Source organism: Oncorhynchus mykiss, chromosome 21, assembly GCF_013265735.2.
Source record: "Oncorhynchus mykiss isolate Arlee chromosome 21, USDA_OmykA_1.1, whole genome shotgun sequence".
NCBI lineage: Eukaryota > Metazoa > Chordata > Actinopteri > Salmoniformes > Salmonidae > Oncorhynchus > Oncorhynchus mykiss.
Window position 1 is genome coordinate 22,037,812 of NC_048585.1, and position 27,205 is coordinate 22,065,016.

The window sequence follows — 27,205 nt, forward strand, 5'->3', positions numbered from 1 at the left end:
ACTTTGTTCTGAAACTCGCCAGTCTATTCTTGTTCTGAGAAATGAAGGCTGTTCCATGCGAGAAATTCAAGATCTAGTACAACGCTGTGTACTACTCCCTTCACAGAACTGCGCAAACTGGCTCTAACCAGAATAGAAAGGAGTGGGAGGACCCGGTGCACAACTGAGCAAGAGGACAAGTACATTGGAGTGTCTAGTTTGAGAAACAGACTCCTCACAAGTCCTCAACTGGCAGCTTCATTAAATAGTACCCGCAAAACACCAGTCTCAACGTCAACAGTGAAGAGGTGACTCTGGAATGCTGACCTCCTAGACAGAGTTGCTAATAAAAAGCCATATCTCAGACTGGCCAATAAAAATAACACATTAAGATGGGCAAAAGGACACAGACACTGGACAGAGGAACTCTGCCTAGAAGGCCAGCATCCCGGAGTCACCTCTTCACTGTTGATGTTGAGACTGGTGTTTTGCAGGCACTATTTAATGAAGCCTTTTTAAAATGATAAACTTGGATTAGCTAACACAATGTGCAATTGTAACACAGGAGTTGTGGTTGCTGATAATGGGCCTCTGTACGCCTATGTAGATCTTCCATTACAAATCAGCCGTTTCCAGCTACAAAAGGCATTTACAACATTAACAATGTCTACACTGTATTTCTGATCAATATGATGTTATTTTAATGGACAAAAAATGTGCTTTTCTTTAAAAACAAGGACATTTCTAAGTGACCCCAAACTTGAATGGTAGTGTATAATGCTGTCATCTGGATGAGTCGGACATTGGCACTGGACATTTCTGTATTTAAGTGATAGATTTGTGGTTACTACAGCTGTACACATCTACTTAATCTGCTATCAGATCATATGGTTCTATTCACATTTCCTATGGAGTTTGTGGAGGTTTGGGGGAAGGACAGGACCCCTGGCTCTCAAAGCTTGTCGCTCTTCCTGGCCACTGTGGACAAAACAGACAATTAGCAAGGGTTAGTTCAACAAGAGTTGGCTAGGTCTCCAAGGATGCTATTGGTGGGTTTTAATATCCATTTTCTAAAGTACCTGGATTGAAGAAAGCATTAACAATAGATTTTTATCCTACAGGTATTTTAGATTTAGAGGAACGCCATGTTATAGGTTCGAGTATTCCTCCAATTCTTGTTTCTTTGTTCAAGCTAAATAGAATGACAAGGCTCTTGAATGCACAACCCCAAGGTGAAGTCTTTCCCCTACGCAACCGATGGGTCTAAATTCAACTACTCGTCTGTCAATAAGGATTTCTCCAGAAAATAAAGATTGGAATGATTCATGCATTTTTCAAGGATATCGTCTTGTGTTCATAGACTGTTTATAGATTGTGCTATTAAAACCTCCATTCTTTACTACTCCTGAAGAGCAAGGAAAAGGGATGGCCCACCACTATAATATGTGGTCCCCAGTTATGGGAACACAACGTAAATAATTAAGCTAGTGCCCCCATCTAACGTCCTGGGTGGATATCAAGGCACCAACTCTCCAATTACTCTAAATGCTTTAGTTCAAACTAGCCCTTAAGTTTCTAGAATCAAATTGGTATTTGTTCTAGTACAGACAACATCCTTGCATCTTTGTCATGCTGCACTATTACATCTCTGTTGAAATTGACAGGGTTATTTCCACAAGCTCTATGATTGGCTGCAAAACCTCTGGCTTTATCTGCTCTCTCAGAAAACCAGAGTGATGCAGCGAAGCATTGTGGGAGCTCCGGAAAGTCCTGCAATTGACTTGCACCTCTTACTTTGAAGGAAAAAAACGAACAGTCCTCTACCTCTCCCAGGGCATGCCAGTGCGTAATGGGCTTGCGTGGGTAGGCCAGCATCTCGTTCCAGTGGTACCTCCCCAGGCCCTCAGCATCTGGCCCCGTCCGACACACACCTATCACCTCGTTGTGGCCCACCCTGTGGACATTACACACACACACACACACAATATCTTGAGTGCACAAAAAATATATGACGCCTAAAAGCTGAGTGCTAGTTTGAAATAATTCTAAACCTAGGTTTGGTAATTACAGTGAATTATGTGGCTCCTGAGCATTCTGGTAAGTGGTCATGATTATATTGTCTAGCGACGCTTGCAGGATTTGAGTGAAAAGTTCTGTTGATGAAGTTCAAGTTCAACTCAAAGTTAGAACCTTACTCATTCCTCCTTTGATGCAAATGTTTTAAAAAATGCTCTTGTTTGTTGACTATACACACTGAGTATACCAAACATTAAGAAACCCTACATATTGAGTCGCAACCCCCCTCGTTTGCACTCAGAACAGCCTCAATTCGTCAGGGCATGGACTCGACAAGGTGTCAAAAGCGTTCCACAGGCATGCTGGCCCATGTTCACTTCAATGTTTCTCACAGTTGTATCAAGTTGGCTGGATGTCCTTTGGGTGGTGGACAATTTTTGATACACACAGGAAACTGTTGAGTGTGACAAACCCAGCAGCATTGCAGTTCTTAACACAAACCGGTGCGCCTGGCACCTACTACCATACCCTGTTCAAATGCACTTAAATATTTTGTCTTGCCCATTCAGCCTCTGAATGGCACACATACACAATCCATGTCTCAATTGTCTCAACACCCACAATTCAACACATGTGGTGGTCATAATGCTTGTACAGTACACACGTACACTGAGTATATAAAACATTAACACCACCTGGTCTTTCCATCACATAGACTGATCAGGTGAATCCAGGTGAAATATATGATATCTTATTGATGTCACTTGTTAAATCCACTTCAATCAGTGTAGATGAAGGGGAGGAGACATGTTAAAGAAGGATGTCTACACTGATTGAAGTGGATTTAACAAGTGACATCAATAAGGGATCATAGCTTTCACCTGGATTCACCTGATCAGTCTATGTGATGGAAAGACCAGGTGGTGTTAATGTTTTATATACTCAGTGTACGTGTGTACTGTACAAGCATTATGACCACCACATGTGTTGAATTGTGGGTGTTGCGTTGTATGGTTTCACTCACCGGTCATAGTCCATCACCATGATGGACAGGCTGACCTGTTCCACGTTCTCTGGGGGGATGTCAAAGATGATGGCCTCGTTGTACACAGGGTTCAGTGTGCTTTTCTTGGTGGTAGTTTTCCGCTTCTTCAGCCTCCGTCCGTCACAGAGCAGGGAAACCTTTACATAGGGATCTGTGTGCCACAAATAGCATCTCCATGAAGTCAGTCGTGTAAATTGCAGGTAATGGCAACCAGTGGGGTGTATTCATGGTTGCCAAGGGAAGCCAGGCTTCCCCAAATATTTGACCAATAAATTATATATATATATATATATATATATATATTGTAACGACCATGGGTTTGTAAGCACGGAAATCGACCCTGCCGTACGAGCATGCTTTTGCGGCACAGTCGATAGCGCGCCGGACCTCGGGCTAGGAGGTCGAGGGTTCGAGACCTGCTCCCTGCCTGTTTCATTACAATATATATATACACTGCTCCAAAAAATAAAGGGAACACTAAAATAACACATCCTAGATCTGAATGAATGAAATATTCTTATTAAATACTTTTTTCTTTACATAGTTGAATGTGCTGACAACAAAATCACACAAAAATTATCACTGGAAATCAAATTTATCAACCCATGGAGGTCTGGATTTGGAGTCACACAAAATTAAAGTGGAAAACCACACTACAGGCTGATCCAACTTTGATATAATGTCCTTAAAACAAGTCAAAATGAGGCTCAGTAGTGTGTGTGGCCTCCACGTGCCTGTATGACCTCCCTACAACGCCTGGGCATGCTCCTGATGAGGTGGCGGATGGTCTCCTGAGGGATCTCCTCTCAGACCTGGACTAAAGCATTCGCCAACTCCTGGACAGTCTGTGGTGCAACGTGGCGTTGGTGGATGGAGCGAGACATGATGTCCCAGATGTGCTCAATTGGATTCAGGTCTGGGGAACGGGCGGGCCAGTCCATAGCATCAATGCCTTCCTCTTGCAGGAACTGCTGACACACTCCAGCCACATGAGGTCTAGCATTGTCTTGCATTAGGAGGAACCCAGGGCCAACCGTCTGAGGATCTCATCTCGGTACCTAATGGCAGTCAGGCTACCTCTGGCGAGCACATGGAGGGCTGTGCGGCCCCCCAAAGAAATGCCACCCCACACCATGACTGACCCACCGCCAAACCGGTCATGCTGGAGGATGTTGCAGGCAGCAGAACGTTCTCCACGGCGTCTCCAGACTCTGTCACGTCTGTCACATGTGCTCAGTGTGAACCTGCTTTCATCTGTGAAGAGCACAGGGCGCCAGTGGCGAATTTGCCAATCTTGGTGTTCTCTGGCAAATGCCAAACGTCCTGCACGGTGTTGGGCTGTAAGCACAACCCCCACCTGTGGACGTCAGGCCCTCATACCACCCTCATGGAGTCTGTTTCTGACCATTTGAGCAGACACATGCACATTTGTGGCCTGCTGGAGGTCATTTTGCGGGGCTCTGGCAGTGCTCCTCCTGCTCCTCCTTGCACAAAGGCGGAGGTAGCAGTCCTGCTGCTGGGTTGTTGCCCTCCTACGGCCTCCTCCACGTCTCCTGATGTACTGGCCTGTCTCCTGGTAGCACCTCCATGCTCTGGACACTACGCTGACAGACACAGCAAACCTTATTGCCACAGCTCGCATTGATGTGCCATCCTGGATGAGCTGCACTACCTGAGCCACTTGTGTGGGTTGTAGACTCCGTCTCATGCTACCACTCGAGTGAAAGCACTGCCAGCATTCAAAAGTGACCAAAACATCAGCCAGGAAGCATAGGAACTGAGAAGTGGTCTGTGGTCACCACCTGCAGAACCACTCCTTTATTGGGGGTGTCTTGCTAATTGCCTATAATTTCCACCTGTTGTCTATTCCATTTGCACAACAGCATGTGAAATGTATTGTCAATCAGTGTTGCTTCCTAAGTAGACAGTTTGATTTCACAGAAGTGTGATAGACTTGGAGTTACATTGTGTTGTTTAAGTGTTCCCTTTATTTTTTTGAGCAGTGTATATATATTTTTTCTTCTTCCGTCTCTCTCTCTCTCTGTGTTTTCATATTTTTCTGTCAATTCGCAAGTGGCTGAATCTCACTGGAGAAATCATCCGAGATAGGAAAACAGCACCTCTCTGGACTCAGTTTGTGTAGCCCATGTTTCTGATGCTGTCTGGACAGGGAAACAGCATCCATCTGTCTCAGTATGTGTAGCCCATGTTTCTGATGCTGTCTGGACAGGAAAACAGCACCTCTCTGTCTCAGTATGTGTAGCCCATGTTTCTGATGCTGTCTGGACCAAAAGACTATAACATATTGGGGAGATGGGGATTTGGACTCTGTACAGGCCACTGATTATGAAGGCGATTTTGATCTAACTATAAATGAGTATGTTGTGCCACTAACCTGATACTATTGAAGTTCAATATGTAGCCTAGTAGGCTCCGGTTAACTAGCTAGCTAACTTAGCTGGTTCATTGCTGCCAATGCTAGGAAGTTAGGCTAGCAATCATTTTAGCTAGGTAGCCTATGACAACCAAAATTAAAAGTATACTTTATGACAGATCCATAGACCATTTTGCCAACATGAAAGAGAGGAGGATGGCATTGAAGTTAGGGTTACATATTTTCGCTGTATTTTTCAAATGTTCCATCTTGAGAATAAATGTTCCATCCTTCGGGGGTAAATCTCGGTAACTGGGTTCCTGCCAATCAAACCTAATTGGCGTTCAACTAGTCTACAAGTAGGGTGAGTCAAAATGTTTTGTTTAACTTGCGCGCACATGCACGTACAGACACACAGACAGAAATACATACCATGGACTGTCACATGATATTTAGAAACATTGATTGGACTAAATTGTTTTTGGTTTCTTTAAGTTTGTTTTCAGTATATTAAACTAAGCATATATAGCCTTGTTGATTGGATGATGTTTACATGTTTCAGTTGAAATGGTAACTCCGTTGTTCTAAATCAGTAGTTGTTTCTTAACTGTCGAAAACATTAAATTGCCTGATCATGCTGTAGGTGATAACTGTTTGTTACATGCAATATTTGCTTTGTGGACTTCACCGGACAGATGTTGCTCTCCGGTTTTATGATGACACTAACATATGTGTAGTTAAATGTTTTCCGCCACTGTGTGACTGTTGTCACGGCCTTCTTGAATATCATGGTGGCGCATGAATGAATGGGTTATAGAGAAAACAATGCAATTATCACAACAGGTTGTAATATGGCTTTTTTTTACTGCCTTGGCTTGCTCAGCGATTTTATCCATGCACAGCTACTGATGGCAACATTCAATTCTTGAGTTTGGCTAAATTCAGTGTTCTTTTTTTGACAAGGTATCTTCTATTACAATTTCACCACAAACAATGACAACACATGAAAGAAGTATCTCCCTGCCTACTCTTATCTAAGGCACAGCATGTTGCCTCACGCAACTATGCCTTCTGATTCGCTGCTTGCTCCTTTAGAGCTTTACAGTCGTCCCTCATTGTTATTCAGAGAACCATCGTGTTTTAAAGCCCAGCCTAAATGGCTGCGAGTTTTGTATTGTTGTTGTGGTTGTTACCTGAGGAGCCAGTGATGTCCATGGCTTTGAGGTTCCGGCACTTGATGACGGTCAGGGTCATCCGACCTGCTGTGGGCAGGTAGCATAGAGAGTACATGATCTCCCCCAGATCCACACTCTCCTGGAGAAAGACAAGGGGAACACTGCATCAAGGAAAGGGCACTGTTGCTGTAGAATAACTCTTTTAGGAAAGCAATTAGCCCAAATTGCTTTAGACAAAGTATGAACACCCAGAGGTGTCCTCAACTGAGAGAGAACATATAGATTTTCTTACAATGGGTAATTCATCACGAAACTAGAACAATTCTAATTTGTAAGCATTACCAGCAGAGTGAATGCGTATTCAAAATGGTCGCCCTTGGCTAGTGATTTTGCAGGATGTACAAAAATATGAGTAAAATGAGGACTGTGATTGGTCCCATTCTATGTTTTAAAGCGCTACCACTTCTAAATATTCTACTGTGCTAATTTTAATTTGGGAGCACCAGTGCGCCTAGAAAAAAATCTGCCAGATAATAATTGTTGTAATGATTAGGCTTCGTTGTTCCACTGTTTCCGAGTGCCCTAGATATTTGTGACCGTGTTCGTTGAACCATTACTACAGTGAAAACAGTTTGTCTAGCCCAAACCATTCAAATGTTTTGACGCATATTACCGGCGCTACATTCAATGATCTGGCATGTGTCGGCAACACCTGAGCACATGAAAGGGCCCCATGTTGTGGGCCATTCTTAAACTACTCACGGGCTGTAAACACTTGCTCAGTCATGTTACCTCATTAGCTAGCTAGCTAACAACCTGATACAAATGTCAAATATGTCAACAATTCTTCCTTCAAAGGACCAATTCTATGGATTACATTTAGTGAAAATCCCCAAAGTAATGGTATTTTTTGGTTCTCGTGTCGTGAGGAATCAACCTTACAGTGAAATGCTTACTTACAGGCTCTAACCAATGGTGCGAAAAAAAAGTTGTGTGTGTAGTTAAGTAAAGAAATAACAGTAAAAAGACATTTGAAAAAAGAGTAGCAAGGCTACATATAGACATCTGTTAGTCAGGCTTATTGAGGTAGTATGTACATGTAGGAATCGTTAAAGTGACTATGCATATATGATGAACAGAGAGTAGCAGAAGTGTAAAAAGAGGGGTTGGCGGGTGGTTAGCCAATGTGCAGGAGGACTGGTTGGTCGGGCCAATTTAGGTAGTATGTACATGAATGTAAAGTTAAAGTGACTATGCATATAAGATAAACAGAGAGTAGCAGCAGCGTAAAAGAGGCATTGGTGGGGGGCACACAATGCAAATAGTGCGGGTAACCATTTGGTTACCTGTTCAGGAGTCTTATGGCTTGGAGGTAAAAACTGTTGAGAATCCTTTTTGTCCTAGACTTGGCATTCCGGTACCGCTTGCCATGCAGTAGCAGAGAGAGCAGTCTGTGGCTGGGTCCTTGACAATTTTTAGGGCCTTCCTCTGACACCGCCTGGTGTAGAGGTCCTGGATGGTAAGCAGCTTTGCCCCAGTGATGTACTGGGCCGGACGCACTACCCTCTGAAGTGCCTTGCATTCGGAGGCAGAGCAATTGCCGTACCAGGCAGTGATGCAACCGGTCAGGATGCTCTCGATGTTGCAGCTGTAGAACCTTTTGAGGATCTCAGGACCCATGCCAAATCTTTTTAGTTTCCTGAGGGGGAATAGGCTTTGTCGTGCCCTCTTCACAACTGTCTTGGTGTGTTTGGACCAATCTAGTTTGTTGTTGATGTGGACACCAAGGAATTTGAAGCTCTCAACCTGCTCCACTACAGCCCCTTCGATGAGAATGGGGACGTGCTCAGTGCTCCTTTTCCTGTAGTCCACAATCATCTCCTTAGTCTTGGTTACGTTGAGGGATAGGTTGTTATTCTGGCACCACCCGGCCAGGTCTCTGACCTCCTCCCTATAGGCTGTCTCGTCGTTGTCGGTGATCAGGCCTACCACTGTTGTGTCGTCAGCAAACTTAATGATGGTGTTGGAGTCGTGCCTGGCCATGCAGTCGTGTGTGAACAGGGAGTACAGGAGGGGACTGAGCACGCACCCATGGGGAGCTCCAGTGTTGAAGATCAGCGTGGCAGATGTGTTGCTACCTACCCTCACCGCCTGGGGGCAGCCTGTCAGGAAGTCCAGGATCCAGTTGCAGAAGGAGGTGTTTAGTCCCAGGTTCCTTAGCTTGGTGATGAGCTTTGAGTGTACTATGGTGTTGAACGCTGAGCTGTAGTCAATGAACAGCATTCTCACATAGTTGTTCATTTTGTCCAGGTGGGAAAGGACAGTGTGGAGTGCAATAGAGATTGCATCATCTGTGGATCTGTTTGGGCGGATTGCAAATTGGAGTGGGTCTAGGGTTTCTGGGATAATGGTGATGATGTGAGCCATTACCAGCCTTTCAAAGCACTTCATGGCTATGAACTTGAGTGCTACAGGTCTGTAGTCATTTAGGCAGGTTGCCTTTGTGTTCCTGGGCACAGGGACTATGGTAGTCTGCTTGAAGCATGTTGGTATTACAGACTCAATCAGGGACATGTTGCCAGTTGGTCAGCACATGCCCGGAGCACACGTCCTGGTAATCCGTCTGGCCCCGCAGCCTTGTGTATGTTGACCTGTTTAAAGGTCTTACTCACGTCGGCTACGGAGAGCATGATCACACAGTCGTCTGGACTGTGTGATCATAGTTTAAAGTGCTACATGTATTACACAAAGATGGCAAGATGCAGTAGATGATAGAGTACAGTATATACAGTGGGGCAAAAAAGTATTTAGTCAGCCACTAATTGTGCAAGTTCTCCCACTTAAAAAGATGAGAGGGGCCTGTAATTTTCATCATAGGTACACTTCAACTATGACAGACAAAATGAGAAAAAAAGAAAATCACATTGTAGGATTTTTAATGAATTTATTTGCAAATTATGGTGGAAAATAAGTATTTGGTCAATAACAAAAGTTTATCTCAATACTTTGTTATATACCCTTTGTTGGCAATGACAGAGGTCAAACGTTTTCTGTAAGTCTTCACAAGGTTTTCACACACTGTTGCTGGTATTTTGGCCCATTCCTCCATGCAGACCTCCTCTAGAGCAGTGATGTTTTGGGGCTGTTCTTGGGCAACACGGACTTTCAACTCCCTCCAAAGATTTTCTATGGGGTTGAGATCTGGAGACTGGCTAGGCCACTCCAGGACCTTGAAATGCTTCTTACGAAGCCACTCCTTTGTTGCCCGGGCAGTGTGTTTGGGATCATTGTCATGCTGAAAGACCCAGCCATGTTTCATCTTCAATGCCCTTGCTGATGGAAGGAGGTTTTAACTCAAAATCTCACGATACATGGCCCCATTCATTATTTTCTTTACACAGATCAGTCGTCCTGGTCCCTTTGCAGAAAAACAGCCCCAAAGCACGATGTTTCCACCCCCATGCTTCACAGTAGGTATGGTGTTCTTTGGATGCAACTCAGCATTCTTGTCAGACGGGCCTGGACATGTACTGGCTTAAGCAGGGGGACACGTCTGGCACTGCAGGATTTGAGTCCCTGGCGGCGTAGTGTGTTACTGATGGTAGGCTTTGTTACTTTGGTCCCAGCTCTCTACAGGTCATTCACTAGGTCCCCCCGTGTGGTTCACCACAGGGTGAGATCTTGCGTGGAACCCCAGATCGAGGGAGATTATCAGTGGTCTTGTATGTCTTCCATTTCCTAATAATTGCTCCCACAGTTGATTTCTTCAAACCAAGCTGCTTACCTATTGCAGATTCAGTCTTCCCAGCCTGGTGCAGGTCTACAATTTTGTTTCTGGTGTCCTTTGACAGCTCTTTGGTCTTGGCCATAGTGGAGTTTGGAGTGTGACTGTTTGAGGTTGTGGACAGGTGTCTTTTATACTGATAACAAGTTCAAACAGGTGCCATTAATACAGGTAACGAGTGGAGGACAGAGGAGCCTCTTAAAGAAGTTACAGGTCTGTGAGAGCCAGAAATCTTGCTTGTTTGTAGGTGACCAAACACTTATTTTCCACCATCATTTGCAAATAAATTCATAAAAAATCCTACAATGTGATTTTCTGGATTTTTTTTCTAATTTTGTCTGTCATAGTTGAAGTGTACCTATGATGAAAATTACAGGCCTCTCTCATCTTTTTAAGTGGGAGAACTTGCACAATTGGTGTCTGACTAAATACTTTTTTGCCCCACTGTACATATGAGATGAGTAATGTAGGGTATGTAAACATTATATTAAGTGGCATTGTTTAAAGTGGCAAGTGATAGATTTTTTACATCAATTTCCATTATTAAAGTGAGCTGGAGTTGAGTCAGTATGTTGGCAGCAGCCACTCAATGTTAGTGGTGGCTGTTTAACAGTCTGATGGCCTTGAGATAGAAGCTGTTTTTCAGTCTCTATGACCCTGCTTTAATGCACAGTGAACAGGCAGTGGCTCGGGTGGTTGTTGTCCTTGATGATCTTTATGGCCTTCCTGTGACATCGGGTGGTGTAGGCGACCTGGAGGGCAGGTAGTTTGCCCCCGGTGATGCGTTGTGCAGACCTCACTACCCTCTGGAGAGCCTTACGGTTGTGGGCGGAGCAGTTGCAGTACCAGGCGGTGATACAGCCTGACAGGATGCTCTCGATTGTGCATCTGTAAAAGTTTGGGTGCTTTTGGTGACAAGCCGATTTTCTTCAGCCTCCTGAGGTTGAAGAGGCGCTGCTGCGCCTTCTTCACAACGCTGTCTGCGTGGGTGGACCAATTCAGTTTGTCCGTGATGTGTACGCCGAGGAACTTAACTTACTACCCTCTCCACTACTGTCCCGTTGATGTGGATAGGGGGCTGCTCCCTCTGCTGTTTCCTGAAGTCCATGATCATCTCCTTTGTTTTGTTGACGTTGAGTGTGAGGTTATTTTCCTGACACCACACTCCGAGGGCCCTCACCTCCTCCCTGTAGGCCGCCTTGTCGTTGTAGGTAATCAAGCCTACCACTGGAGTGTCGTCCGCAAACTTGATGATTGAGTTGGAGGCGTGCATGGTCACGCAGTCGTGGGTGAACAGGGAGTACAGGAAAGGGCTCAGAACGCACCCTTGTGGGGCCCCAGTGTTGAGGATCAGCGGGGTGGAGATATTGTTACCTACCCTCACCACCTGGGCGCGGCCCGTCAGGAAGTCCAGTACCCAGTTGCACAGGGCGGGGTCGAGACCCTGGGTCTCGAGCTTGATGACGAGTTTGGAGGGTACTATGGTGTTAAATGCTGAGCTGTAGTCGATGAACAGCATTCTCACATAGGTATTCCTCTTGTCCAGATGGGTTAGGGCAGTGTGCAGTGTGGTTGCGATTGCGTCGTCTGTGGACCTATTGAGGCAGTAAGCAAATTAGAGTGGGTCTAGGGTGTCAGGTAGGGTGGAGGTGATATGGTTGACTAGTCTCTCAAAGCACTTCATGATGACGGAAGTGGTAGTCATTTAGCTCAGTTACCTTAGCTTTCTTGGGAACAGGAACAATGGTGGCCCTCTTGAAGCATGTGGGAACAGCAGACTGGGATAAGGATTGATTGAATATGTCCGTAAACACACCAGCCAGCTGGTCTGCGCATGCTCTGAGGACGCGGCTGGGGATGCCATCTGGGCCGGCAGCCTTGCGAGGGTTAACACGTTTAAATGTTTTACTCACGTCGGCTGCAGTGAAGGAGAGTCCGCAGGTTTTGGTAGCGGGCCGTGTCAGTGGCACTGTATTGTCCTCAAAGCGAGCAAATAAATGATTTAGTCTGTCTGGGAGCAAGACATCCTGGTCTGCGACGGGGCTGGTTTTCTCTTTGTAATCCGTGATTGACTGTAGACCCTGCCACATACCTCGTGTCTGAGCCGTTGAATTGAAACTCTACTTTGTTTCTATACTGACGCTTAGGTTGTTTGATTGCCTTGCGGAGGGAATAACTACACTGTTTTTATTCGGTCATGTTTCCGGTCACCTTGCCCAGGTTAAAGCAGTGGTTCGCACTTTCAGTTTCCCGCGAATGCTGCCATCAATCCACGGTTTCTCGTTTGGGAATGTTTTAATAGTTGCTGTGGGTACGACATCGTCTAGTTTGTTGTCCAATGATTGCACGTTGGCGAGTAATATTGACGGTAACGGCAGCTTTCCTAGTTGCCTTCTGCGGGTCCGGACGAGGCATCCACCTCAATACAATGTGTTTATGGATCAGTTTAGACTGGAGCACTACTGTAGTCTGAGCAAAGAGCCTCAGATGGTCTGACTTGAAAGAGAAGAACATTACTTGATGTACTGACGTGGTGTGCTTGTACTGATACCAAATCGGAGTCAATAAAAAGTCCCCTAAGGTGGCACTCCAGAGATAAGATTTGATTGGCCAACCAGTGAACACAGGAGGACTGACTGGGAGGCATCTCACTAGTGCACAGATGTGTGTTTGCATACACTCTTACAAAAAAGGGTTCCAAAAGGGTTCTTTGGCTGTCCCCATAGGACAACCCTTATTGGTTCCTGGTTGAACCCTATTTGGTTCTAGGTAAAACTATTTTGGGTTCCATGTAAAACTCTCCGGGAAAAGGGTTCTACATATAACCCAGTAGGGTTTGACCTGGAACAAAAAGGGTTCTATCTGGTACCAAAAAAGGTTCTTCAAAGGGTTTATCCTATGGGGACAGCCAAATAACTGTTTTAGGTTCTAGATAGAAAAAAAGGTGCTAAAACTGTAGTTAGTGCTAAGACTGCAGAATGTCACCATATAAAAATACACTTAGAATAAGGGTGGCATAAGAGTTGCTCTCCATGGACAGAATCCTTACTTGAGATATGTTTGCGCAAAGTCTTCCATTGTCATCAATGTATTGACATGCAGGAGTTTCACAATAACAATGGAATATGTGAAACAGAGGATGTCTTCCCAGTCCTAGAAGCTCTCACATACAGGCAATAGGACTTCCCAAAACCCAGCTCCTCTGGCCATTCAGCAGATGTTCTGCACATCATAACAGAGCGTCAATAACCCCCCAGCCCTCCATCCATTGTGAGTTCCAAAGCACCACCCCCACCCACCCACCTAACCATTGTGGGGTCCAACTGCCTTTGTGTCCCCTACTGTCAATCTCAGCATGGACACCCACACAAACAGCTGTAAGGCGGGAAAAACTCAACGTCTCATCAAACCGTGACCCTCATAGGCAGGTCACAGGTTGTTTTAGGCATTGACACCCCTCTCATTTCCCCTGCCATGTTTCTACCCATGCTATTGACACAAAAGGTCACATGCATAAAAATACATCAATCTAGCCCAGGGAAATGAGGTTCTGAAATACAATACATACTAATCTTCAGCTGAATGTAATGTCATTTGTTGTGGCAAATTACTTTCTTGCAATTTTGCTTCCACATTAAATTGAAAATTGCTTGAAGTGTAAATACAGAGGGCTTTTCGAATTAGGCTAACCTCTGAATTTCTTGTGTTTTTTTCTGTTCATATGTAGTTGCATACTTATTTTTTTGAGAATTCAAGGAAGGAGGCAACACAAAGTACACAGTACGTTGGTACACCAGAGCACATGATAGAGGTCTGTAACATCAGGAAAACAAGTTACTCAAGAATAATCAGTTCGTTGTTTTTCAGACAGTGATGAGTAAAGTCACCGTGAATGATCATCGCCGAAATATATTTCATAAAGGAAGACACTTTTAAAAGGACTCTCATTAATCTAAATTAAAAAAGGTGGAATGAAACACTGTCAAAATAAAATGTATGGCAATTCCCCTCTGGACAGCAATTCAGGCAATTTAATTGCCTAGAGACAGTATCAACAAAATCAATGCAGGAAGGTGAGAGACAATTATCCCAAGATGGACATAAATAACAACCGAATACCAGACAAAAGATATGTCTAACAATCAACAACAATGTTGGGAGACAAAATAGATCCTTGAATATTTTACAATAATTGCTTAATTTGTCTTCTATCCTGCCGGCAATCTTAAAAGAAGTCTCACATTATATTCAATAGCCGAGTTCAATTGTAGCTCTCATGTTCAACACTATCAACAACAGTCAAAGTAGCAGTGAACTTGATGATGTCTGTATGGATGCTCAAGCTTTTGAACGTGTAATTTCCTCACAGCACACAGTAAACATTATGTTACACAAACACTATAAACTTCCTGGAGACAAACTACACGTTGAAGAAAAACACCATGACTGTTGACATGGGCTAACTGCATTAATGCCCAGCCTGTCCCCCTCCAATGGTTAAGAACCCAGTCTTTAAACCCACCTAAACCTGCCTTTCAAGTTGATCCACTCTTGTTCTGTTTTCCACAGTACACCGTTCAGAGATCAACTGATTAATTAACCATGAATCCATCTCCAGGACCATCAGACACAATAAATACCACCCAAACAATAACATTCAGAAACAGAAGCTGTTGAGTAAACAAACTGTGATAACGCTACCGAGGAGTAAGAAGTGTGTGGGCTCAGATAAAACTGCACTATCATACCCAAGTATGTCAGTGAATTGATAAAGGTGAGGAACAAAGGGGAATTGTGCCCATGGCTATATTTAGGTCTACAGTGTGTACTTCAGTTTTCGGAGGTGTTGTGTGGGTGCTTGGATTCTAAATTCACTGCTCCTGGCAATGGGGTTATACAACACATTCAACTTACCAGTCATGTAATACAGTGCGGATGATTCCAGGACTTAAAACCTCATCCAATCAAATCATTCACAGAGACTTGAAAATGGAGAGATCATTGTCAAGTGTTTCCCTAAATAAGTCAGACCATGTGCAGTGCACGACCCCATCAGAAATTATGCAAATGTTAACTATGGCAGACTGACCACAGCTCCACCCTGAAATCTACTCCACCATCATTGAGTCATTTTTGAGTCATTTAGCGGGTGCTTTTATCTAGAGCGACTAACAGTTACGACTTACAGTTCCGATCACTGATCCAAAGATCTCCACACATACTGATATCCTCCATGTACTACACCTATCTCAACTAGCTGAGGCCCAGCCCACTCACCGTGGTTGCAGCGTGAATGTCCTTCCACACCACTGCCTCCCTCGAGAGGTCGGAGAGCTCGAAGAGGTTGTCCACCACCACCTCGCCGATCATGTCGTGGCTGGTGAAGCGGTCAAAGTCGTAGACACTGAAGTGCAGTTTGCGGTTGCACAGCTGATCGTACTCCACGGGGAAGCAGAAGGCCTCGTCGAACGTGGGGTTGAGCGTCTTGCGGTGGACACGCGTCTGGAACTTCTTCTGTCTCTCTGGCAGCAGGTAGATCTTGACGTAAGGGTCGGAGGTGCCAGTGAAGTCCTTGGCCGGCAGTTCCAGGGCTTTGAGGATCGTGACCACCAGCGCCTGTTCCTCGTAGTCGTAGAGCAGGGAGAAGCTCAGCTTACCGCACGTCTCCACCGGCTCCTGGGTCCCGTCCTCGGAGTCCACAGACTTCTGCTTGTAGAGCTCGGGCTTGATGCGGCCGATGCTTACGGTGGACGACTGGCGGATGGGGATCGTGTCCATGCTGAAGTCCACACTCGTCACGTTCATCTGGCGAGGCAGATGGCGGCGGAATGAATTGTGCCTGTTGAAAAAGGACATCAGTCATCTATGGTTCCTGGTACCTTTCAATCGGCAGGTTTCCATTGACCCAGGGTTATTAGACAAAAGCAATGTTGCAACAAAAACAACAACATTGAGACGTGTAATGGAAACAACAGCTATGGAAATGTACTAAAGATCGGCAACATTTTTATCTGTTTGACAGGGTGGATTTTTCTTAACTTTATTGCGACAAATGATAATGGCAACTGTGTTCTTTGAATAAATGAAGGTATGTGCGGCACGTGATGTCATCACAGAACTTTAAAACTCCACTCCACATTTCATTGTAAATGCATACTGCTGGCGAAATATACCTTCATATATTCAAATGTTTCTTTGCAAGGACAAGGATTGTTCTGACTTTCAAGAATTCCTGAATTCCTGCCTTGTTTTTCTGGTTGGCTGGATGGAAGTATCACCATCCAATTATCTACATGAGCGCAAATTTCACCATGGCATGGACTTTGGCGATACATTGGCAAATGAGAATACGGCAAATATTAGTAATGTCTTGCATTCTATTCATGCTTGCTTTTGCGGGCTACCTGAGACATGAAACAGATAGGGGGGGGGGCAGATGTCATTAAGTCCAGCACAAAACATTTCAATGGAAACGCACCGTAGCAGGCAATTGTCTCCTCTATTTTCTATGCAAACTTTCTAAATGTAGACCAAAAAAATCTAAGGAAACAGTTAAAGGAAACACAGCTAGTGATTCAGGAGAGAGAAGTTATTACATCTTACTCTTATTGAAATGTTGGAAACCAACAGCATCCATAAGACAACAGATGCATGGTTGTGTGCGGCTGCAATTATTTTTTCATGTTGATGATACTAGTTTACTATTCTTCAGAAGTGTTTTTACAATTCCTTGTTTCTTCTTGTAGTTCTAGCATTACTGTTGATAGGAAAATGTTTGTTGTACATTTTTTTCAAATACTTTAACGTTGTTAAGCTATTCTCTCAGCATTAACGAGAAAGATGTTACCGGCTTTGGGTTTAAAGTGATGGGAGTTACTTTATGATTGAACTCTTACGGAGCTGCGTGACTGAGTGAGTTTTTCACAGGACTTCTTTTGGAAAATAACATTACCTGAGATACCTTGAGCCCAGGTCCATCTACTGATAATGACTTACATACTTTTGAGCAAACCACTGCTCTGTACTTCTCTTGGTTGTCACCTAGCAACTGATAACCCCCCCCCCCCCCCCCTACTGACGCCAATAAGAAGATCACATTAATCCGCCACGGTTAGTATTGGTACAAATTATACAAATCTGGGAAACACAACACATATGGGATATGAAAAAAACATCACGTTATATTCAAACCTCATATGAAGACGTGCTTGCATGTTCTAACACATTTTCTGGGACATAATAAGACACAATGTTCTTTGTGAAGTATACTTTGGGAGTCCTATTATTTCAGACAAGGGACATCAATTTACAACCTCCCATGATTCCTACAGCATTCAGTGAACGGCATCCAAGAGGATGAATAGTATACACTGGAAGAGTTGATAATGGAGGAGGCTGGCGGATTTCATCCACATTTGCCCACATATTCCTCCCTGTTGTGTCAGCCCTGACCCAGAATCAGTTTTTGCAGGCCTGCCATCCCAACTCCAGTAAAGACATTCTCTCTTTCTCTACCTCTCCCTACATACGCTTCTTCTCCAGAGCCACATTCATTATTTTCTTCCATAAGATAACCAATTTTATATCCTCCACTTTCTCAATCTTACAGGATCAGGGATGGGCTCTCAGTCTCAATACTCACATTGAGCCTGTGTGGCTCAGTTGGTAGAGCATGGTGCTTGCAATGACAGGGTTGTGGGTTTGATTCCCAGGGGGGACTAGTATGAGGAAAAAGTACAAGAATGTATCCATTCACTACTTTAAGTTGCTCTGGATAAGACAGTTAAGAACACATTCTTATTTACAATGAAGGCCTACCCCAGCCAAACCCTAACCCGGACAACGCCCTATAGGACTCCCAATCATGGCCAGTTGTGATACAGCCTGGAATCGAACCAGGGTCTGTAGTGACGCCTCTAGTGCTGAGATAGAGTGCCTGAGACCGCTGCACCACTCGGGAGCCCCCCAAAATATGGTACTTCTCGCATGTCTCAGAGATCTCTGTTTCCGCCCGTAAAAAAGGAACCAATGAAAATGTAAAAATCTTCATCTCTAGGGAAGAATGTTGTACAGTAATACAACAGCATGACAAATCTCTAATCTCATACCACCTGGCGCTGTGCATGGACATAACATATGATGATGTGATGTACTGATATATACTGTTCTGTAGCATTTCATCAGAGATGATTGGTGGAGGTATGTCTGAAAATCACAATTAGAGTAGACTAGTACATTCTGTACAAGACTCTCTCTCTCTGACTTTGCCCTTGCCTTTGTTTAGAGTGTGTCTGCACAATGCATGAGCAGTGAATACTGATGTAGCTGTTGGAGAGGATCGATGTTAACAGAATGTATCTGTTGCTCTTCTCCATGGTAATCACCCGCTCTGCAAGTCACATGGTTGCAAATCCTCATAGTTTTGCCCTGAAGGCCAGAGTGACACCAAGCGTCTCCTCCCACCTCGTCTCGCATGAATACGTTATCCACGTCTCCTAAAATGGATGCTTCATGCAGTGTATCATCATCTAATTATTCCTAATTACTTGGGTGTACTATAGATGCAGTCCTTACTTGTGTTGTGATTATGATGATTTGTATTGAAAATGTGTGCTTCAGATTCAGCCGAACTGATACATGTATATTTAGATATTCGTAGCCCTTTCCTGCAGTCAAATGACCTAGTGGCCTCATGGGTGGAATGTTATTACTATTTTTCATAATTTCATAATTAATAAACATTATTAAAAAAACTGCTGAAAATCTGGTGTTTCTATGTCAAACAGTTTTGTTATATTTCAGTCTTCAACAATGTGTATATATTAAGTGTAATATTAGGATGCAAACTCCAAATTGTATACATTTCAACTCTATATCTGACATGGTACAGTTGTCTTTTTCTAAGCCTATAACCATGTGTGTGAGGTGTACACTTTTGTTTCAAAGTAGATTTGTATAAGACTACCAAAAAACACTGTGTCCCCGATTTAGCCCACTGCAGTAAAATGTTTAAGTGTCTTACTCAGAGCACTGGGAAACATACTTTCAAGAGATATAAACAGTAACATGATGATAGACCTGCCATCAACTCTACTGATCATACTTTTCAATCATATACAGTGCCTTGCAAAAGTATTCATCCCCCTTGGCGTTTTTCCTATTTTGTTGCATTACAACCTGTAATTTAAGTCGATTTTTATTTGCATTTCATGTAATGGACATACACAAAATAGTACACATTTTTTAAGTGAAATAAAAAAATTACTTGTTTCAAAAAATTATAAAAAACTGAAAAGTGGTGTGTGCATATATATTCACCCCCTTTGCTATGAAGCCCCAAAATAAGATCTGGTGCAACCAATTACCTTCAGAAGTCACATAATTAGTTAAATAAAGTCCACCTGTGTGCAATCTGTCACATGATCTGTCACATGACCTCTATATATACACCTGTTCTGAAAGGCCCCAGAATCTGCAACACCACTGGAAAGAATATGGCACTACAACAAACCTGCCAAGAGAGTGCCACCCAGCAAAACTCACGGACCAAGCAAGGAGGGCATTAATCAGAGAGGCAACAAAGAGACCAAAGATAACCCTGAAGGAGCTGCAAAGCACCACAGCGGAGATTGGAGTATCTGTCCAAAGGACCACTTTAAGCCGTACACTCGACAAAGCTGGGCTTTATGGAAGAGTGGCCAGAAAAAAGCCATTGCTTAAAAAAAAAATAAGCAAACACGTTTGGTATTCGCCTAAAGGCATGTGGGAGGCTCCCCAAACATATAGAAGGAACACTGGTCAGATGAGAATAAAATGTAGCTTTTTGGCCATCAAGGAAATTGCTATGTCTGGCACAAACCCAACACCTATCATCACCGTGAGAACACCATCCCCACAGTAAAGCATGGTGGTGGCAGCATCATGCTGTGGGGATGTTTTTCATCAGCAAGGACTGGGAAACTGGTCAGAATTGAAGGAATGATGGATGGCGCTAAATACAGGGAAATTCTTGAGGGAAACCTGTTTCAGTCTTCCAGAGATTTGAGACTGGGATGGCGGTTCACCTTCCAGCAGGACAATGGCCCTAAGCATACTGCTAAAGCAACACTCGAGTGGTTTAAGGGGAAACATTTAAATGTATTGGAATGGCCTAGCCAAAGCCCTGACCTGAATCCAATCGAGAATCTGTTGTACAGCAATCTTTAAGTCATACAACAGTGGAACTCATCCATCTTGAAGGAGCAGTTTTGCCTTGAAAAATGGGCAAAAAATCCAAGTGGCTAGATGTGCCAAGCTTACAGAGACATACCTCAAGAGACTTGCAGCTGTAATTTCTGCAAAAGGTGGCTCTACAAAGTATTGACTTTGGGGGGGTGAATAGTTATGCACGCTCAAGTTCAGTTTTTTTGTGTTATTTCTTGTTTGCTTCACAATAAAAAAATATGTTGCATCTTCAAAGTGGTAGGCATGCTGTGTACATCAAATGATTCCATTTCCCCCAAAAATACATTTTAATTCCAGGTTGTAAGGCAACAAAATGGGAAAAATGCCAATGGGGGTGAATACTTTCGCATGGCACTGTACAACAAGTCCTCCCCTTCTTTGAATCTTTCCTTATGTTATTTTTTTCCCCCTAGATGAAAAGCTTGCAAAAACATCTGAGGGAGATTCAATCCTAAAAGTGATGAGACACTACAGTGGGGCAAAAAAGTATTTTGTCAGCCACCAATTGTGCATGTTCTCCCACTTAAAAAGATGAGAGAGGCCTGTAATTTTCATCATAGGTACACTTCAACTATGACAGACAAAATGAGAAAAAAAATCTAGAAAATCACATTGTAGGATTTTTAATGAATTTATTTGCAAATTATGGTGGAAAATAAGTATTTGGTCACCTACAAACAAGCAAGATTTCTGGCTCTCACAGACCGACCTGTAACTTATTCTTTAAGAGGCTCCTCTGTCCTCCACTCGTTACCTGTATTAATGGCACCTGTTTGAACTTGTTATCAGTATAAAAGACACCTGTCCACAACCTCAAACAGTCACACTCCAAACTCCACTATGGCCAAGACCAAAGAGCTGTCAAAGGACACCAGAAACAAAATTGTAGACCTGCACCAGGCTGGGAAGACTGAATCTGCAATAGGTAAGCAGCTTGGTTTGAAGAAATCATCTGTGGGAGCAATTATTAGGAAATGGAAGACATACAAGACCACTGATAATCTCCCTCGATCTGGGGTTCCACGCAAGATCTCACCCCGTGGGGTCAAAATAATCACAAGAACGGTGAGCAAAAATCCCAGAACCACACGGGGGGACCTAGTGAATGACCCGCAGAGAGCTGGAACCAAAGTAACAAAGCCTACCATCAGTAACACACTACGCCGCCAGGGACTCAAATCCTGCAGTGCCAGACGTGTCCATTCCCGTCTGAAGTTTGCTAGAAAGAAATGGGTTGATCCAGAAGAAGATTGGGAGAATGTCATATGGTCAGATGAAACCAAAATATACGTTTTTGGTAAAAACTCAACTCGTTGTGTTTGGAGGACAAAGAATGCTGAGTTGCAACCAAAGAACACCATACCTACTGTGAAGCATGGGGGTGGAAACATCATGCTTTGTGGCTGTTTTTCTGCAAAGGGACCAGGACGACTGATCCGTGTAAAGGAAAGAATGAATGGGGCCATGTATCGTAAGAATTTGAGTGAAAACCTTCCATCAGCAAGGGCATTGAAGATGAAACGTGGCTGGGTCTTTCAGCATGACAATGATCCCAAACACACCGCCCGGGCAACGAAGGAGTGGCTTCGTAACAAGCATTTCAAGGTCCTGGAGTGGCCTAGCCAGTCTCCAGATCTCAACCCCATAGAAAATCTTTGGAGGGAGTTGAAAGTCCGTGTTGCTCAGCAACAGCCCCAAAACATCACTGCTCTAGAGGAGATCTGCATGGAGGAATGGGCCAAAATACCAGCAACAGTGTGTGAAAACCTTGTGAAGACTTACAGAAAACGTTTGACCTCTGTCATTGCCAACAAAGGGTATATAACAAAGTATTGAGATAAACTTTTGTTATTGACCAAATACTTATTTTCCACCATCATTTGCAAATAAATTCATAAAAAATCCTACAATGTGATTTTCTGGATTTTTTTCCCTCATTTTGTCTGTCATAGTTGAAGTGTACCTATGATGAAAATTACAGGCCTCTCTCATCTTTTTAAGTGGGAGAACTTGCACAATTGGTGGCTGACTAAATACTTTTTTGCCCCACTGTATTTAATTAGCTCTGTCTGCCCCCTTCGTCAGTGTGTATTTCATGAAAAGTGCCAGGCTCGATAAATTGCATCAACGTTCCTAATGACAAACTAAAGCAAGTGTCAATAATGGCTTCCTGCAGGAGATGGAGTGCAGCTGCTCAGTTAGTCTCAGTAGGACGAGTGCCTCGCAGCACGTCAGTTCTCAACCTGTGGCGGCGCTAATTACAGACGCGCTCGTTTAAACACAGTCCCCGAAAACAAAGAGACGAGGAGCTGATTGTTTCATTACCGGGGTCGCTTACCGCTGTTGCCATGGCAACGTGACTCACGCCCGCCCAACACAAGACGTGGCCTGGGGGTGATTACAGGGTTTTTGTGTGTGTGAGGAGCAAGGGGGCGTGCTGTCGCCCCGTTGATGAGCACCATGGGAGAACTGGACGCTGCTGAGCGTCCAGTTCGCACGTGTTGTGCCATTTTAAGGTAATTCGTCACAAATTCTCCTGAACTGTCTTGACATTTGTCATGGATATACTTGATGTTTACAGATCAAGTGTCATCATTTGCCACTTTATGCCACCTGTCACTTGCTTGAAAGCATCATGTACATAACCTTCACTCACAGGAGGTTGGTGGCACCTTAATTGGGGAGGACGGGTTTGTGGTAATGGCTGGAGCGGGATAAGTGGAATGGTATCAAATATATCAAACAAATGGTTTCCATGTGTTTGATGCCATTACATTTGCTCAGTTCCAGCCATTATTATGAGCCGTCCTCCCCTGAGCAGCCTCCACTGCCTTCACTATAGGTGTGCACAGCTCTGTGCATGCATATGACACAACATAACACAGAAATCCTTGGACCCAGTGCAACCAAAAATGTACACCAACAGAATGTTAAGACCTAGAGACAGGAAAGTGACAGGGACCCTACTCTGGGAGAAGTCCAATAATGTTACCTGGAGGACGAGGTGGGGTCGGTGGTCTGCCTCTGAATCTTGGCCTGCTGGCCCAGCCTCTCCCTGAGAGCCGTCTGCACCTCAGCAGGGATGTCTGGGGATGTCTGGCTGATCTTCATGGCCGCCTCTAGCAGCTTCACAGAGCTGCAACGCCCGTTCACCTTGACCACTGGCACAGGCTTCTTCTCCTCCTCCATTGGTGCCACCTTGTGGAGGGGTGTGACGGGCAGGGGGGCTGGCAGAGGGGCCTCAGGGAGCCCGACACGGGGGCCATTGTCAACGTGGGACGAGAGGGCCTTGCTCCTCCAGATGGGCCAGCACAGCTTCCAAAAGACAAAGAGAGAGACTACCAACAGGGCGAGTCCACAGAAACCCACGACAACAGCAAGGAGACTGATAGAGATGTCTACGAGCGACCACAGAGATCAACAGTGACAGAGGGAGAGAGAGAGGACGGGCAAGCGATGGACGGAGCGTGACAGACAAACATGGAAGAGAAAAAAGAGAAGAGAGAAAGCAAGCTGTAAAAGAGGAGGCTGCAAATGCCCTCGTTTGGTAAAGATCAGAGGAAGTTAGAAAGTCATACAGCGTCATTGCAAGACATTCACATGGACAGGAAAGACAAATAGCTCTTCATGGCCATATTTGATCAAGTTGACAAATCAACTTTCAGAAACCACAATCCCTTCTTCTGCAACTATATATAATGGTTCAAGGCTTTATGCACAAACCAAGATTTACCACAGGCTGTTACAAAATGCATTATGCATTCCATTGTGTGCATGTTACACACTTGTATGGTTTCTTATAAATAAAGTTGGACAGTATACGCCTGTGTGTGGATTGCAATGTGCAGGAGATATGTCCTTTCTCACTGATAGCACTGCATGATGTCATGTCCTTTGCTGTGTTCTGTCTCCGTGTTATTCCCTCTCCTGTTGCTCATTCACTCTCACAAGGACACTGATGCTTTGTGGCGCACCATCTCAAAGCCAAAGCCTACATGAAAACAAGAATCCAGATCTATAGGCAATAATCAGTCCCACTTTATATGAAGTGGCACTAAAACCATGCATTTCTTTTTCAGGCTAATAACTTTAACAGGCATGCTAGACTGCTGAGATGTACAGTTCATTTGAATTGGTTTGCAAATGTAAGTGTAGTTATGGAAATGACACAAGCTCTGTAGGCCTAGGCAGTTATCACTTCAAGTACTATAATACATTGTGTAACTGTGTTGTAATTATCACGGATTTAACTCCATTTAGTTCAGAAGAGCAACAATCTACTGCAATAAATGCAATCTAGCTGATTGATTGATTGACTGACTGACCAATTGAATTTCCATCTGTTAGGCTTTTACTCAAAATCAGAGACATTATTGCATCAGAAACAACACTGCTACCTCACATCAACCCAGAGGGAATAATGACATGTTACGATATAGCTTATTATTTATGGTAAACTCTACAAAAAAACATATGTCGAATTTAGAACTGTTTCAACATCTTATCCAAGCCTTACCATAAAATTAAAAGGCTACAACATAACTTTCGCCAAATCAGTGAGAGAGACATTATCAAGCAAACAAATGGGTTTATTTGACAGAAGGGGATCTATGTTTAGAACACGAACTGGTAGCCAACAGTATGACTAATTTCAGACATGCCGGTCAGTTGGCGCATGGTGGAGTGAATGAAGGCAAGATCACTGAGAACACATCTCCTCTTTCAACAAGCTATCAGTCAGTCACACACAATCAGACTATCACACCATCAGATTGCACACGCCAGAACCAAGCAAAATGACATGGGAAAACGAGCATACACTGATGCTGCAACAGGTGCAGTCTTTTCCCTTTGCAGACACAGATGTTTCACCTGTTGAGCGTAGCTCAAAGCGACATGAGGACACAGCACAACCTCTCCATGATTATTTAACATTTTAAACATGTTTTCCCATGTCCTATACTTAGTCGCGCATTTTATATGATTATATTGCAGCGCTTCAAGGGGAAAGTTGAGTAGGCTGAAGTTGAACTTAACACGCATTTTACTGTTCAACTCATCATTCTCACACTACCTTGGGCACCTGGTTGACGCCAGAGAAACCAAACCATGACACAATAGAAGGATGCAAGCTTTAAGGAGAGGGATAGGAAGAAAACGTTGCTTTTGACCTATTTACCTGCGCTCCCTTTACCTTGTATGTTGCTCTCCAAGGGAAATATAGCCGAGCATTTCTCCCCATCTACATGCCCCGCTAGACAGAGCTCCGTGACGATCTGAAGGGCCCTTTGGCACAAGCTGAAGTTGTCCTCCGTTCGGACACTCATGTCTCTTCTGTTAAGCCATTGCACGCTGGAGGAGCCGGGAGGGCGGTGATTCATTTGGCCACCTTGCGCGCCGCTGAGTGCAGCCTCTTCGCGCCAAAGATCAGAGCGCACGAGGCGTCCACATCCATATCCACTGCGCAATGCCGGGACTGATTTACAGCGCGCTTCTTGTGTTTGAACAAAAGATTCTTCAGCACTTAGCGTCCACCAGCCACTGTCCAATAGGAATGAAGCACCGGTTAAGCAAGACCCTAGTGTTGGAATTACACGCTATTGCGCTGACAAATAGCCTTTTGACATCATTAAATTTGGACTAATACCAGTGAAGCTTGACATTACTTCTGTGAATGCCCACAATTTCAAGCAGAAGCCTGAGTAGTCTTCCAAATATTATTCCGGTGCCTAAAGTTTACTATAATGACATCTACAAATACTATTTTAATTAACCTTGGTTGAATAACAAAGATTAGGTTCCTCAACCTACATTATACTAGTCTTTTTTTGAAAGGACAAATATTCCTTTCAGAAACACATAGTCATGTTAATATCAACCTAATAGCAGAATCTTAATTAGCCAACTGAATTACCAAAAGAGCCCACAGATATTGAAAGGGCAAAGTAAGAACAGTATCAACAAAATAGTCACAGGGGACAACAGCTTGAAATCGAATATTACAGTACCAGTACAATTCAACATTTTAAATATGTGAATTACATATGCAACAACGCAATCAGTTTCACAGCCACAGAGCCATGAAAAGGTCGTTTTTTTCATGAATATTAATATATTTTGGGAACATGCATGGGGCAGTTTTCACTTATTAATGAATTTATGCAATTGCTAAAGTAGGATCCTTTGCCAAGAATCTATAATGCAACACAATGACAGCTCATGACCAGGAGGAGGTAAGGTGCCACTCAGGCAACGGCAGAGGCAGACAGTCTCCTAGACAACAGGACATTAATAACGAGCAGCTTCCTTGGGAAAAATTAACTTCCCCTATCAGTGTTTGCTGAAACTGTTGAGAGCGATGGTGCATGGGCAGAACTGGCCCCCACATTGTTCATTCATCTCTCTCTCTCTCTCTCTCTCTCTCTCTCTCTCTCTCTCTCTCTCGCTCTCTCTCTCTCTCTCTCTCTCTCTCTCTCTCTCTCTCGCTCTCTCTCTCTCAAACACACACACACACACACACACACACACACCGTCTCTTGCAGTCTTGGTAGGCAAAGTGGCAAATATTTAAATATGGGTGATAAGGCAACTGTCAGGGACTAAGGGCT

General features: G+C 44.0%; 1 protein-coding gene across 1 annotated transcript; it reads right to left on the reverse strand.

Annotated features, from left to right (window-relative positions):
- Window positions 1–677: 677 nt before the first annotated feature.
- On the reverse strand, window positions 678–26,045 carry LOC110500002 (synaptotagmin-10-like). The gene is made up of 7 exons (XM_021577102.2): window positions 25,777–26,045; window positions 23,590–23,995; window positions 15,651–16,212; window positions 6,608–6,728; window positions 3,020–3,191; window positions 1,804–1,933; window positions 678–957 (listed from the first exon to the last, which is right to left on the reverse strand). Exons 1-7 carry the CDS (start codon window positions 25,976–25,978, stop codon window positions 886–888), a joined length of 1,665 nt encoding a protein of 554 aa, XP_021432777.1. The 5' UTR covers window positions 25,979–26,045; the 3' UTR covers window positions 678–885.
- Between the last annotated feature and the right edge of the window lie 1,160 nt (window positions 26,046–27,205).

Bases quoted from the DNA above. Each gene is read 5' to 3' on its own strand.
- LOC110500002 (XM_021577102.2), bottom strand. From the start codon at position 25,978: ATGAATCACCGCCCTCCCGGCTCCTCCAGCGTGCAATGGCTTAACAGA. The intron at 1,934-3,019 runs GTGAGTGAAACC...TAATGTCCACAG, and splicing joins ATGGTGATGGACTATGACCG to GGTGGGCCACAACGAGGTGA. The intron at 958-1,803 runs GTAGAGGACTGT...TTTTGTCCACAG, and splicing joins ACTGGCATGCCCTGGGAGAG to TGGCCAGGAAGAGCGACAAG.